This window comes from Littorina saxatilis, linkage group LG1 (assembly GCF_037325665.1).
Source record: "Littorina saxatilis isolate snail1 linkage group LG1, US_GU_Lsax_2.0, whole genome shotgun sequence".
Taxonomy (NCBI): Eukaryota; Metazoa; Mollusca; class Gastropoda; order Littorinimorpha; family Littorinidae; genus Littorina; species Littorina saxatilis.
This window is the reverse complement of record NC_090245.1, coordinates 11,569,215-11,584,730: the sequence shown is the minus strand read 5'-3', so window position 1 is coordinate 11,584,730 and position 15,516 is coordinate 11,569,215. Positions and strand designations below refer to the sequence as shown.

The following is a 15,516-nucleotide window of genomic DNA, read 5'->3' as shown; positions in this document are numbered from 1 at the left end:
AGCCACATGCAATGATGCATTGTAAATTGAACCATTTCTGATCGCTGTGAAAACTACAGCCCTGAAAGTGGCGAGTAATTTACTCGCCATGGTGAGTAGAAACATGTAACTGGCGAGTAGAAATACTCATCTACTTGCCAAATGCCAGAAAAGTTACTGTAACAAATTGTTGGTTTGGCTATGGTAAAGTTTGCTGTCTGGCTAGTCTTAGTATTAGTAAAGTTTAAGAATCACTGGCCAAAGGCTAGTGTGCCATTATTTGGGACTTTCAGGCCTGAACTAGCAGTAGCATAAACAAAAACGTTAGCATAACTGCAATGTATAGAGGTTTTTTTGCATTCTTTTTGTTGCTAAAAATAGAAACAAATGTTCATTAGATTTAAAATTAATGTTCAAGCACTGTCTGCATCAGCAAACGCAAACACTATTCATTTACCATCTGCTGTTTACTGTTTCTGTTCAATATATATATATATGCATTGTAATGGTTGTGTTTTTGTTTGTCAGTTATGAAACTACAAAGTCTTACAATACAAGTACAACTACAAAGATGTTACATACAGACCATGAAGCTGTACCACATGTACCTGTTTCTGTTCCAAGCAGGTAAGTAAACCAACTTCTAAGCACTAGCATTGAATTTTATTTGTTAAAAAAAAGGTTCATATTTAGACTAAAATTTAAATTAAAAAGCATTCAATTCCAACTGTGAACAAGTATGAATGATTTCTGCTAAGTCTAGGGTAAGGAATATTTATATAATCCAGTTACAGTGTTAGGTTACCCTCATGGAAATTCGGGCTGCTTTCTTCCTGGGGAAAGCGAGCTGCCATACAATGATAAAGTCAAGGCACTACCCATTTTTCTCCTGCATGTGTGTATTCATGTTTCCAAGCACTGAGACTTTCGCTGTGAATTTAGGTTCTTTATCGTGTGCATGCGCGTGAGCACATAGGGGTGCGCAGACACCAGGGAGAGTCTGCACAAAGTTGAAATAAATTCCTCAAAAAATGTGGGAATCGAACCCACACTGATAGCGATTTATAAGTAGTAGAAGTATTATTGAACGCAGCACCGCTACAGAAAGAGCTATTTCCCCACTACATACAAGTTGCGTCTAATGACAGTTGCCATGGTACCACCTGCTTCATTTTTTTAATTTTTAGCATTCCCTATATACAGGTTGTTTTAGAGTGACACAGTGCGTTGTATTTTACAGAGCTGCTTCCGAAAAAGAGCCCGTCCCAGGTACCTCAGGGGTACTTACTTCAACTCCAGCAACCACCACGCACTTATTTCACATGGGCCACCCAACACCTGGAATGTCAGAAATATCTGCAGCTGAATCTGAGAGGTATGAAGACTTAAGTTTTGAATGTAAAGGTGCAATAAATGTGAATTGAAAATTTAAAAATTAAAAATTGTGTGAGGAATTGGTATTGAACCATATAATTCTATGATCATGTACTTTACAGTTGTCAAGTTCATATTTTGTAGGTTGTGTCTTGTTGTTTTTTTACAGGATGTTTATTTGGCTTTTTTATGTTGATCACGTTTTTTGTTGTTTTCAAAAAGTAAACATGCGAGTTATCTTGTCACTGACCTGTGTAAAGCTTAGTTTTGTTCCAATTTATTTCAGTGAAGGCCAGTTGTCTGGTGTTGAGAAAATTCTTACCACAGACAGTGAAGATCAGGTTGGCCCAAAGCAGGGGTAAGTCTCTTTCACTATTTGCTGTGAAATGGCTAACAAAATCATCTCTTTGTTGTGAAATTACTAACAGAATCATCAACTTCAAGCAGTAACAATACTATAAACATCTCTGCTTATCTTTCCTTTCCTCTCTTTTTGGTCGCCCAAAATCCAAGGACGAAAGCCTGAATGTACATGAAGAGGAAAAGTGAAGATGTTTTATCAGTGTCAAATCAAAGGGAGCAGCTAGCTTCTCTTGCATGTGTAGCATTCCTTCCTATCATTGTGCTATTATGCTTTTTTATGCGGTGCAATTTTAGATCTGCTGCTGGTTTCCCACACACAAGTTATCACCACTGCAATGTAATCAATCAATCAATCAATGAGGCTTATATCGCGCATATTCCGTGGGTACAGTTCTAGGAGCTCTGCAGTGATGCCGTGTGAGATGAAATTTTATACGGCCAGTAGATTGCAGCCATTTCGGCGCATATTTACCTTTCACGGCCTATTATTCCAAGTCACACGGGTATAGGTAGACAATTATTAACTGTGCCTAAGCAATTTTGCCAGGAAAGACCCTTTTGTCAATCATGGGATCTTTAACGTGCACACCCAATGTAGTGTACACGGGGGGGGGGGGGGGGGGGGGGGGGGGGGGGGGGGAGAGTTCGGACACCGAAGAGGGTCTGCACACAAAGTTGACTCTGAAATAAATTTCCGCCGAACCTGGGATCGAACTCACGCTGACAGCGGCCAACTGAATACAAATCCAGCGCGCTACCAACTGAGCTATATCCCCGCCCCATGTAAGACAGAGAGAGTGTGTGAAACTGCGAAAGAAAGAAAAGCAGAAGTGGCATTGTGTGAATCATCTATGTATCTGTCTTGCAGAGAACACATGTATGCACTGTCAGAGACATGTGTAGGGCCTTTTAGTATTTAACAACGATACTCTTGTAAATTGTCGGAATGTGGTTTATGGTCATCTGCTCCACCACTGCTTTAGTTGTCTTGCAATAAAGAATGATCACTATTATTATAGTAATGATTTTAATTTTGGAAGTTGGTAGTCATAATTTTCATCAACATTTTTGCTGGGATTTGTCGAGTGAGCAGGCCTTTTCTGTCTTCTGTATCTCCTCCTCATAAGAAATAAAAGCCGAGCGCATCATTTACCATATCTTACTTCTCAATACACTGTAGCGGATAGGAGTGGTTCTGAAACCAGCTTTGTGATTGGCCAAACTTCTTACATTCGGACCATTGAACATGAGGCTCACAGTTATTTTTGCTCTTCCGTTTCCTGTGATTTTTAGCAGTGTGAAAAACAACTGAGCAGTATTTACAGAATGTGTGAGTGTTTTAACCAGGTTTATGATATTGATTGCATGCAAGTGCCTAGAATAGGTCTTCCTACGTTGTGTGCGGTTTGAGACAGAAACTGTTTACACTGCCATAGTGCTAAAGGCATTGCTTGGAGGTAGCAGTAAAATTTAGACACAAGGTGTTTTTGCCCCATCAGAGAGCAGGCAGAAACTCGAATTTTGCACTCTGGACCAGTCACAGGTCAGGGCTTGGTTCTGTGTGCTCAACAGCGAGCCCACACAGTGCACATTACCAACATTTATTTTTAGTCTGAGGCAGCGCGCTGTCGTCCCTTATCTGACCACTCGGTGCTGGGGCTTAGAAGTAAATGGCACGGTTTGCACAGCAGTGCATGCTGCCAAAGCAAGAAGCTTCCATTCCATCTATTATTTCTGTCTTCATTTTTTTCTCCCTGAGTATGTATATAATATTATGCCACTTTGGTCAACATCATACAAATGGTCATTTCTGAACCGATCCCTCCCATTTGTTGTGTGTTTTCATGCCAGTCATGGTCAGTTTCCATCACCACCTGACAAGCTGACATTTATGTCTGTTGAGTATGAGTAGCAGATATTGATCATGAAAGATTCTAAATGACGCTTCATCATGGACGACACAGTCCAACGTTAGATTGTATACTCCCCTTATTTCTTCGAAAGCCCACCTGGTGTGGTAGGATGATAGTGCTTCCACAGAAGTGATCTGGGTTCAGTTCCCAGTCAAGGAAATTTGCCTGATTGTTTTGTTTCCTTTTTTCTTCTTGTTGTTTGTTTATGCATGTTCAGGCACTATTGCCATGATCATTATGGGTAGTAGTTTTGTGTGGTTTGGGAAGGTCTGAATGGAAGATTTCTATTTTTGTTTGTTTTGTTTCTCATCGTACATCTTCTTGTGCAAGTGGGTGGTATTTTCTGAGCCTGATATTTCATCACATAATTATTAATGATACATATCTGTTGCAGAGGTACTCCACCTACACAAACAAGGGCTGCGAGAGCGTTGAAACGGCCATCAGCATCATTCCTTGATCCGTTTAAGTAAGCTTTTTTTATTTTTGTTTTTGGCATCCACCAGGGCAATAACATTTTAAAAGTTATTTTGTGACATTAAGTAAGAAAGAAAGGTAAGTGTGTGCGATGATACTAGAAAACCGTAAGGTAGTTAGATTGTACAAACATTGTCCTTTCTATGCCTGGAAAGTAATATCTGTGCTTGTGCTAGGATAAACTTTTCATCCTTTTACACTGTTTGCAGCTTGACTTCTATTGACATCACCCTGCAGTCTGAGTCAGACTGTGAAGAGACAGCGGATCCTGATGATCCAGAGTATGAACCAAGCTGGAAGCCATTCTGTAAGTTGTTGAAAGTCTTGTTCATAAGTTTTAAATTCATCGTTGGTATGGAAGTGCTATCATTGTTTTATTTTTCTGTATCCAAGGTCGTTTTGGTTGTTGCTTAGACTACTGTATTGTCTGTTCGAGGGACCAATATAGGACGTTTTAAATCTTCTTCTTGTCGTTTGCCTAGGACGTTTTAAATTATTTAAAAATAAACAAATGATATTTTGGTATGTATTTAAGAACAAAAGTTGTTATAGGCAAGTAGTACTATTTTGTGTGAAAAGTACTAGTTTGTATCTATTGTGGTGGAACCGGCACGGTTGGCCTAGTGGTAAGGCGTCCGCCCCGTGATCGGGAGGTCGTGGGTTCGAACCCCGGCCGGGTCATACCTAAGACTTTAAAATTGGCAATCTAGTGGCTGCTCCGCCTGGCGTCTGGCATTATGGGGTTAGTGCTAGGACTGGTTGGTCCGGTATCAGAATAATGTGACTGGGTGAGACATGAAGCCTGTGCTGCGACTTCTGTCTTGTGTGTGGCGCACGTTAAATGTCAAAGCAGCACCGCCCTGATATGGCCCTTCGTGGTCGGCTGGGCATTAAGCAAACAAACAAACAAACAAATATCTATTGTGGTTTAAGCCCTGTACACGTGAAATTGTCCGAAATTGAAAGAAAAATTATCACATGTATACCCCAAAAGAGCCCCACGCTTTACCTCAAAGTCTAATACTCGGATGAGACGAAAAACCGAGGTCCCTTCGTGTACACTACATTGGGGTGTGCACGTTAAAGATCCCACGATTGACAAAAGGGTCTTTCCTGAGAAAATTGTATAGGCATAGATAAAAATGTCCACCAAATACCCGTTTGACTTGGAATAATAGGCCGTGAAAGGTGAATGTTCGCCTAATAGGCTTGAAGTTTGCTGGTCGATGTGAATACGTTATATATTGTGTGTAAAAAATGTCTGTTTGTCTATCTGTAAAAAATTCCATTTCAAACGGCATGTAGAGCGCGGAGAGCACAGTTAATTGTGGTTCGCGCTATATAAGCTCTTAATAATAAATAAATAATATATTCATTTGAACTCTCGTGTTTGTATTTTTTTTTTTAGATTTAACTTTTACGCTCAGAGGAATGCAATGTTACAGAATTGGTGTGAAAAACGTGCTCACGCGGCACACCTGGCTGGCTTAGGTCAGCGTTATGCGTCACTGAGGCTCATCCGGGGTTAATATTTACCCACTTTTGGTCACATCGCTGAAAATGTTACCAGAGTACAACAAAAACTATTGACTCTAGTGCTTAACCCTTTTCAGACAAGATAGTACTAATCGTCCTCAACAACTTTTATTTGTAGACACTATGCAAAAGTTTATTGGATTTTTTAAAAATGATTTAAAACGTCCTCTGCTGGTCACCCGGACGGACTATATCTATTCATTATAAATTGTCCCACTTTATAGTGTCCTGGTCAATTTCAAAGTGTTATACGCGAGCAGTGTTGATCTGAAAGAACATGGGCAACAGCAGGATGTTGTGAATTTGACGAAAAATACAAAATCGATAATAAAGATGGCTAAATATTTTAGTCGCTTCTTTTCTAAGTTGACTCATGATGTTACGTCTCACTGGCACCGCACGCTACTTTTCCTGCACGTCATGCGCTGTGATTGTCAGACTGGTTTAATATAGATTAATTGTTATTGATATACAGAAGTAGGCCAGCCGAATCCGTGAAGACTAGCTGTCCAGCACAGTGCCTTCAACATAGCAGCTGTCTACCATTGACGTTGTAGCTTGAATAAATCTAAAACACATTACAGTGCAGAGACACACATATACAGTGGAATCCCCATTTTAAGACCTCAAAAAATCTGAAAAAATCAGGTCTTAAAAAGGATGGAGTCTTAAAATGGGGGAAGATTTACAGAGGTTATGAAGAGGAAAGCTGAGAAAACAGGGTCCTAAATTGGGGGGGGGGGGGGGGGGGTCTTAAAAGGGGGGTTCCACTGTATACACTTTTGAATGCATTTTTTTTTATGGCCATCCCTTTATGTGCTTTGGTGACACTGTTTTCACTTATTTCAGCCCAGAGGAAGTACAGAAAGAGGCAACAGAGGTGAGCTTCGAAGGGATGTTTTTTGGAGAACTGAAGCAAGAGGACCCTCAGGAAGAAGAAGAGGAGGAAGGCTTCATTGGGAGAGGAATCCACCTGGTACATGAGCTGGAATGCGAAAAGGTGGCAAGCTCTCCCATGGCCCTTTGCTCCGTTGAGCAGGTCAAGCAGTTGGCCCTGACCTCCATCACCACCTGCATAGCTGACAGTGACAAGTGTGGCAAACCAGTCACACTTGAGCACAGTTTTGTGGGCTCTGCTTTGTAGTCAAATGGGTAAGACTGGATCACAAGATATATAATTCACAATAAATAGACCCTTTTTAGTTGACAGCACTGAGTAGTAAGAGAATCAGCGTCTGAACAGCTGAATTTTGATTGATTAAGGATACAAAGGAATGCACTAAGTTAGCCATTATTTGTGACAGTCATGGTCATGTCCATAAAAAACAAACTCTCTGGTTCCAATGAAAATCTTACGATCCTGTTTTTTTCTGACAGGTATGCGATAGTGGTCATGTGAGCAACACCTGGTGCTCCCAGCCCATTCTCAACAGGCGCCTTCACAGCGGGGACTTCCGTTTGGCAATGGCAATAGTGACATCGGGCAACAATTTTGGCAAAATCGAAATGCTGGGGAAGCACCTGAACTTGAAGATGCTCTCAAGGACGTCCTTCTTCCAGATTCAGGGCCATTACATTGTTCCAACGATCGATGATTTCTGGAAGGATCACCAGACCAGGGTCCTGGACTCAATTAGAAACAAGGAGATAGTTGTTTTGGGTAATTCATTGATTTGATCTGTGTGTGATTTTTCTTCTTTGGAAGCTACTTGCATTCTTGCAAAATGGCAGAAAGAATAATGGCCAGTGTTGTCACGCATGAAAATGTAATGTGATTCCAAACCCACCCTTCTTCCCTTGACAATTTTTTTTATCCTGTCTGAAAGAGTGAAAGTCCAAGCCAGCCGCAATGCATTGATGATCAGGCCGTTACCACTCCTTGAAAAATAGTTGCATGCAAGTAAGTTTCTTGGTCTTTTGCAGGAGATGGCCGCAATGACTCGCCTGGGTACTGTGCCCAGTACTGCACATACACTTTGATGGACAGTGAAACCAAAAACATCCTGACCATCAAAACTGTCCACAAGAGGGAGACGGACGGAAAGTCGCCACGAATGGAGACAGAGGGCTTCCGCAGGGCAATGAGTGACCTCCTGCAGAAGGGCATCAATGTGAAGGAGGTGGTCACAGATGCACACACAGGCATTGGAGCTGTGATGAGTGAGTATGCAATAATGGCAAAAGCTTTAAAAAGAGTTTTGTTGTTGGGTTTTTTAACATCTGTCAGGTTGTTATCAGAAGAAAACATTTTTTTGACAAGTAATGGTTTTTATTTTTTAAAGTACACATACATTGTTGTGTGAGCTTACATTTGCACTAAATTAGTTCAGTTCCAAGTGTTGTTATACAATTAAAACACAAAGTAACGACACTGTTGCTTATATTTCAGAGGGCACATATCCTGCTTTGAGTCATTCGCACGACATCTGGCATGCTGCGAAGAACCTGAGCAAGAAACTAACAAAGGTATATTGTCATATGGTGACAAGGTTTCTTTCTTTACTTTACTTTCTTTATTTGGTGTTTAACGTCGTTTTCAACCATTCAAGGTTATATCGCGACGGGGGTGACAAGGTTGATTTAAATCGTTTTGTTTATGGCAAGTAATAAGCTGATAATTTAGTGTTTATTCATGAAAGCTTTTCACGTTTTACCTGACGGACAACATAAGTGAGTGATGCTGCGTCAAAACTGTTCTAATTGAGGAGAATTTAGATTATGTCATACGATGTTTGATCCAAATCAGACTTATAAAAGAAGCGTCTATAACTGTTTCATGTCCTATTCTGTTAGAATAGAAGTAAGTAACAGACACAATGGGACCCCTTTTAAGACCTTCAACAATCTGAGAAAATTGTGTCTTAAAGTTAAAATGTTGGTGAATTTACAGAGGTTATGAACAGACATTCTGGAAAAGTAAGGTCTTAACAGGGGAGGTCTAAAATTGGGAGGTCAAAAGGGTGTTTCATGATCATTATTTCCTTGAATGAAGGCAAGTGCAACCTTCCCATATACTGCAAAGACCTTAGCAGCTTTACCTGAGACAAATGACCCAGTGGGTAATAACAAAGAGATTCCAAAAATCAAACCAAGCAAGATGGAAGCATTATTATAACTTATATGACAGTGTTAAATGCAATAATCTCACCTTCAGTGTTCTATCTTCCAACAATATGGAAAAGACACCATGTTGGTAAACTTTATTTTGCATTGGAAGGGCAGTAATACTGAGATGGTTATTGTTGTAAAATTGAATAGATTAGGAAAGGTATGTAAAGTAGCTGTATGCATAATGCACAATTTGCTTCTGTATTTTAGCTTGGAAGCCTAAGGAAACATGCTGCTCTACAGAAGTGGACGAAAGACATCGTGAATCATTTTTGGTTCACCTGCCGAACAGCTACAGACCACAGGCAGTTTGTGGTATGTTTTTTTTAATGCTATGCATGTACTTTAAATGTTAAACAAGAAGAGCAAACGCTCGATCGAGTCACTTTCGCAGTTCTGAATATTATATGAGGCATCAGATGGACAGGAAGAAATTGCTATTCACAACACAATGCATACCTGAAGCATACCTGTGACCTTGAAAAAGGTCAAAGGTCACCAAAGCAGACGTCAAAGTGTAGAGGTCACTGGGAGTCACGTTCACATAAAATTTGAGCCCGGTCACTTTTATAGTTTCCGAAAAAAGCCCAACGTTAAGTTGTGTGTTGCCGAACAGAAAAGGCTAGTTATCTCCCTTGTTTTTCTGATAACGTTCGTAAAAGGCTACAGATGTAAATACTTTGATGTAAAGAATAATCCTACAAAGTTTCAATCACATCCGATGAACTTTGTCAAAGATATAAAATGTCTAATTTTTCCTTTGACGCTGACCTGTGACCTTGAAAAAGGTCAAAGGTCAACGAAACCATCGTTAAAGTGTAGAGGTCATTGGAGGTCACGACTAAACAAAATATGAGCCCGATCGCTTTGATAGTTTCCGAGAAAAGTCCAACGTTAAGGTGGTGTCTACGGACGGCCGGACGGCCGGCCGGACAGACTAACACTGACCGATTACATAGAGTCACATTTTCTCAAGTGACTCAAAAAGTTGACCTCCATGGCCAACAAACAGCTGTCACCCCATGCACTTAATTATATAATTGCCATATAAAATGTGCTGACTTTTGGGGGTAAATTTCAGATAAGGAAACAAGGAAGATATATGAAATCCGTTCGTGTAACAAGGCATAGAAAAACTAATTGCTCTGGATACAAACTGAGGGGGGTTGTTGTCAATATGTAACTAAACCACATATTTCAGCCTTCAGTTTATCGATTATGTAAGTCCTAGTAGCAAGGTTGTTTGAGTATGTATCTTTTTTTTTTTAAACTCGTGTACAGGAGCTCCTTTGCGGTGTTTTGCACCACATCACAGGAGACCATGAGTGGGCCCTTGGATGCTGCCAGCATGGTGAGCTGTCTGACAGTGACAGAAACAAACCTTGGCTGGACGCCAGAGAGGACAGCGATACCATCAAGGAACTGGCTAACATTCTCCTGCACCCTCGCCTTCTCAGTAAAGTGAAACACTACTTGAACTTCCGGTGAGTTGTTTTCGTTTAAGGTGGGATCTTTTTATTACATTTAGTCTAGTTTGGACAAAATATTTTTCATGTAGACTATTTTTGGATAACCAGAATTTGGCTATTGACTGGGAATCGAGAAGAGGGTGATAGTATTTGCATTAACATGTGGTTTGTCCGTGTGTAAAGAAAAAACCTGGGCTATCAAGTTATTAAAAACAGCATCAGAACACAGATAAAGTGAGCATAGCATGTTCAGTTTGGTATGGTAACAAAACTGATAGCAGTAGTATGAACTTAGACCCATGATATCTGACATCTGTGCATTATGACAACACAGGAGCACAGCTGACCTGGAGGTGTTTCACCAGCACATACTCATGTATTGTGCCAAGAGGTATGCTTACACGCCTCCAGTGTACAGGATCAGGAATGTCCTTGCTGCTCTGGACCACAACTTCCATTTGGGGAGGAGTGTGAAAACAAAACCAGATGGACAAATCCAGTAAGATATATATTAAAATGGTGTTGTTTTGTCATTATTTTGCTGTTTTTATGTTGTTTCAATTGTTTGTTTCTTGTTACGGGTTATTGTGTTCTTGGTTACTTCAGCACACATACCAACATACACTGTCCACATCAATAGACACAAACAAGCTGATGGTATCCCTTTTTATTCCCTTTTTTCTGCATGAAAAGAAATCATAGAAATTGCAATCACATTACATTTGTTCATAACATAAAACATCAAATTATGAAGAGAAAACTATTCAAAACAGTCAGAGAAAAAAGACACATCAATTATGTTTCCAGGTACATTTCACACAGGGTAGGCAACTATGTGAGCAATAGTGTGGAACGTGGGTTAGAACTATTACGTAAACTGCAGTAAAGCTGCAGTAAACCAAAAGTATCTTTTATACAAATTCTCTATACTCCTTTTTTTGTTCTTCAAAGTACTAACACGAGACTTTAGTGGGGGGTTGCTAAGACTGAGAACTGTGTTACAAAAAACTAAAAAGGTATGTTGCCATAACGTTGTTATTGAGAAAAAATATATGTTACAATCACGAATATATTGACCCAGCGTGTAAAGTGATTGTTGTGTAAGGCTTGCTTTGGTCAATATATCCTCACATTTTTTTTATTGGTAGGTACCACCGTTGCTTCAATAAAAAAAGTGGACGGTGGACTGTGTTCCCTGTGAAAGAGGAAAAAGACTACAGCTACCTAAAAGACCTGACCCTCCAGGCTCTTCTCAAGCGCATGCAGGACAGACGCGGAATGAAGAGGAGCAGAGACCTGGAGGATGCTGATCCCCGCCGCATTGCCCGAACCATCATGGGTCAGGCTCCGCCCCCAACTGCTCAGCTGGCAGCTGAGCAGGTGTCCAGATTTTCTGGCACACCAGCTTTTTCTTCAAACTAGACTTGCAACCCTCTTAGCTAACCAGTTTTTAGAAAGTTCTGACCAAACATTATTAATACCTCAGAGCTGAAAGAACAAAACAGAATTTGTATTCTTCCAATTGTTTACAGCATGTGTTTGGTGAAAAATAAATATCTGCTGCAATCCACTCATTACTTCTTTGTTTACCCGACTTTCCCATTTTTGGAAGGCTTTATCCCAGGTCATTTTGCCTGTGTAATCTTAGATTCAGGATCTTTAAAATTGACCTCAGATATTTTTGTTAGGCTATATATTCCAAGGTGTTAAAACCCTTACAGAATGGACACCATAACTTAATCCACAACGTGTACCATAATTAGAGCATAAAAAAACCAAAAAAAAACAGATTTTCTTGCATTCAGCCGAATAGAAAATGAGTGTTTGGTTAGTTTTTTTTATTTAAACAAAAAGACATCATAAGATCAGAACATAATTATAATCAGTGTAATCAACATGTATAATTTCTATACCACAGTGATTTTAGGTAGTGCTAGAAACAAAAAATCAGTCCACAAAAACTTATGTCGTAATGAATATAATACAACGCTAACAATCTCTAAATCAACTTGTTGGACGACCAACAGTCATTTCGTACACCAAATAACCCAGTACTGTCGTTGCCCCAACTAAAATGTTTGTACTTGTAGTTTCTTGAGACAACATGATTTTGCCAACATCATCTTGCTCTCTGTAATATTAATTGTTCCATCTTTCATGCTCTATAATTCTTTTAGATAATGCCAACTCTACAAACAACGGGCTAAAACAAGCGCCAAGTATCATGTTTTTGTGGCGTACGGAACGCGTTTGAAAGTGGAAGCAAAAATGTATCCGGGTAATAGGTTAGCTCTGTCAAGGGAATAATGGGAAGGTGATGGCTGGTTAGAGATATTGTGGGTATTTTCCAAGCTTGTATACACAATCATTGCTCTTTTGCCCGTTTTGCCCGCCGGCGCGCGCCAAAGCAGCTTTTGAATGGGCAAAACAGGGTGTTCATAAGTTGCACTTGAACACAAAATGCAGAAAAACAAACACGTTTCGGTTTCGCATCCGTTGATAATGCCATACTATTTGAGTTTTCTCTTATTTTGTTGTTGTTGCTGATCAATATTCAATTTCATTTGTTGTGGGTGCGGCACAGAGCTGTGTGATACTGTGTTTGGCAGAGGACGGCTCAAAAAAGATGTTCTGTAGGGCAGACAGATCTTGATGATTTTTGACATAAATATTTACGGTACGAAGAATTTTGGTCCCCGTTAAACAATTAGCGGTCCATTGGAAAGGCATAGTAATTACTCACTAGTATCTTCTGCAATTTTAACCCCAGGTTTCTTGGCCTTGTAGACTTTTTGTAAATCTGACTTTTTGTACTTTGAAGAAAGTATTTACAGCATTTGATTTGAGCACCATTAAAAAAAATTACAAACGAAGTGTTTGCAACAAAAAAGTAATTTTTAGATTAGGTGACTCAAATAAAAAAATTTACAAGTACACGTACACAATTATGTGACAAATTTAACCATAATTTCAAGATAAAAGTTTTCTTTTTTTTTCTTCTCAAAAATACCCTTCAGCCCCCATTTTTGGCCTTGTACTGTTCACTGCCACAGACAGATACAAGGAAAAGATGACACATTTGACATGTTATAAATACTGGATGGCTTTAACCATGTTTAATCGCCAAAACGGTCTGGTTTAAATCCGGTGTATTGGCCCCATGCATCTGGAAATTTATCCCTGATCTTCCAAACGCAACACGATGGTATAACACGTCTCTGTCCCGCACCAAGCCTCCCATGGACCCACAATATAAACTGGCGATATGCTGCATGCCTATTGGCTCTGTTGTTGTCGTCTGCCTCGTCATCTGCCCGTATCATGTCCTGGCGATACTTTCTGGCCAGGCTCACGACAGCTTCATCCAGAATAAGGACCTCAAAATCCTGTTATAGAAAGAAATATGCATTTGTTGTTGTACATAGAAACCGTGGTTTCACATCTGCCATATACTTTTCCTTTCTTCTTTTCATATTGAAAAGTATGTGTGGTATGTAATCTCACTGATGGTTTTAACTTTTTTCAGTAAAGAAATTGAGTTTATGTATGTGTTTTATATGTTCTGCATACAGGATTGTTAGAATTTCCATGTGTTTGCTCTCTAAACACATATATAATATATTAAAACCATTTAAAGTTGCTTTTTTTGTTTTCTCCTTCCTTTTCCTCACAAGTGTCTGTTTCTGGATGAATGTTTATGCAGGGGGCATTGTATATTTCAAGCTTGGGAAAAAAGAGGAAACCAAAATTAGATTGAGAGAAAACATAGTATTATCTATCTGAAGGCTTGTCACATTTTGAGTATACTGGAGACTCACTCCATTTTAAGACCCTGTTTTCTCCGATATTGTTTTCATAACTTCTGTAAATTTACAACAATTTTAAGAGTAAGACTCCCTCCTTTTTAAGATCTGAATTTCTTAGACTTTGTGAGGTCTGAAAATGTGGGTTCCACTGTACCTGCATCAAATGGATAGTATGGAAAGTGCTACAAACACAAACATACAACTGACTTACGGCCAAGAGTGTGAGGCATGTTGCCTTACGGCAACATACTTCTTCAATCGTTTTTCGCATTATGCGGCACTTGCCACAGATGCACCAGTCAGGCACTCCCTCTCCAGCAGGTGGGGGGTGACCATGGTCTGGTCTGTCCGGGGCTGGCTCCAGAACGTCGAAGACCAAGCTGGGGTACTTCTCCAGCATGGTCACAAACAGCTCTCGCAGACGCTGCTCGCTAACAGTTTCAATCATTGTCTGCAACAGTAAATAAGAGAGAAGACAAATGTCATATCATATTTACAATCTCCATGGGTCGGGCTGAAAAAAAGTAACACAACACTAACACTTCAGTAAACAACACCATGTTCCAAATCACATAAGAAACAAAAGAAGTTTGCACTCACTCTCATTCTAGAACGTCTGTCACGAATGACAGTAAGCGCACTTGTAACGGCCAACTGTCCCCTGGAACCGCGTCGAATTCTCTGCCTTCCTCTGCCACCTCTTTGTCTTCCACTTCCATCAGGTTGTCTCCCTCTTCCACCATCACTTGCTTCTCTTGTAGTTGTAACTGTTAGTGTCGCTCCTCTTCTCCCCCTGTGCCGAATAGTTCGTCCCCTCCCTCTCGTTGGAGGTGTTCCCCTCGCTGGAGGGGTTCCTGACAGCGACACCTCACTGAGGGGGTACACCCGTGTTGGTGAGCCACTACTGGCTGTAGAGACATCCGCATCAACCTGAAATTGATTTCTTATTATATAATTATCAAATACTACTGAACTCAAACTAACACTTCATGTGTACACACACAGAACACACACACAGAACACACACACAAAATAATTTCGGATGGGAAAATCCTGTTCACAATGACATTTATAAAACAGCAGAGCAAACCAACCAACTGTGGTTAGTGACTTGCTAACGAATTTACAGTGAGGATGATTTTAATATACTGAACACCTAGTGACCTACCCCTCGGCGAAATCTCAAACAAAAAACCACTGGGACATGAGCTATGACTCGCTTTCAGACCTGAAGAAATGCGATCTAACGCCCACCTATATTTCTGTAACCACAGAACCGAAAGTGAAACTAAAAGGGTGGTGTAGTGGTATCCGGAGTAACCGTTACACCCCCCCCCCCCCCCCCTCTTCACTTAAAACGTCCAAACATATAAATATGTATGCACTTGAAATCAATCTTATTATTTTGATGTATAGAAACGTCTGGCTTATAAATGAGGTTGATCCAGGACATCATCATGATCGACATGTATCACAAGTCTTGTGAGCAGA

General features: G+C 40.1%; 3 protein-coding genes and 1 long non-coding RNA gene across 4 annotated transcripts in view; 3 read left to right on the top strand and 1 right to left on the bottom strand.

Moving 5' to 3' along the window:
- Positions 1-15,516, top strand: part of LOC138962134 (uncharacterized) — a 264,299-nt gene that overhangs the window by 196,837 nt on the left and 51,946 nt on the right. The window lies entirely within an intron of this gene.
- LOC138962098 (sodium- and chloride-dependent transporter XTRP3-like) overlaps positions 1-15,516 on the top strand; it is a 130,910-nt gene that overhangs the window by 68,470 nt on the left and 46,924 nt on the right. The gene's annotated exons all lie outside the window — the stretch shown is intronic.
- The window catches only part of LOC138950237 (sodium-dependent neutral amino acid transporter B(0)AT1-like), a 62,777-nt gene that overhangs the window by 33,620 nt on the left and 13,641 nt on the right, over positions 1-15,516 (bottom strand). The window lies entirely within an intron of this gene.
- LOC138962117 (uncharacterized) lies at positions 6,539-13,859 on the top strand. Its single transcript, XM_070333839.1, has 8 exons — positions 6,539-6,794; positions 7,020-7,302; positions 7,566-7,802; positions 8,032-8,108; positions 8,961-9,065; positions 10,032-10,234; positions 10,554-10,718; positions 11,368-13,859. Exons 2-8 carry the CDS (start codon positions 7,107-7,109, stop codon positions 11,639-11,641), a joined length of 1,257 nt encoding a protein of 418 aa, XP_070189940.1. The 5' UTR covers positions 6,539-6,794; positions 7,020-7,106; the 3' UTR covers positions 11,642-13,859.

What these genes read in the sequence shown, in the direction of transcription:
- LOC138962117 (XM_070333839.1), top strand. Translation starts at nt 7,107, where the DNA reads ATGGCAATAGTGACATCGGGCAACAATTTTGGCAAAATCGAAATGCTG. An exon ending in TGAGCAAGAAACTAACAAAG is followed by an intron (nt 8,109 to 8,960) that starts GTATATTGTCAT and finishes TCTGTATTTTAG; the next exon opens with CTTGGAAGCCTAAGGAAACA. An exon ending in CAGACCACAGGCAGTTTGTG is followed by an intron (nt 9,066 to 10,031) that starts GTATGTTTTTTT and finishes ACTCGTGTACAG; the next exon opens with GAGCTCCTTTGCGGTGTTTT.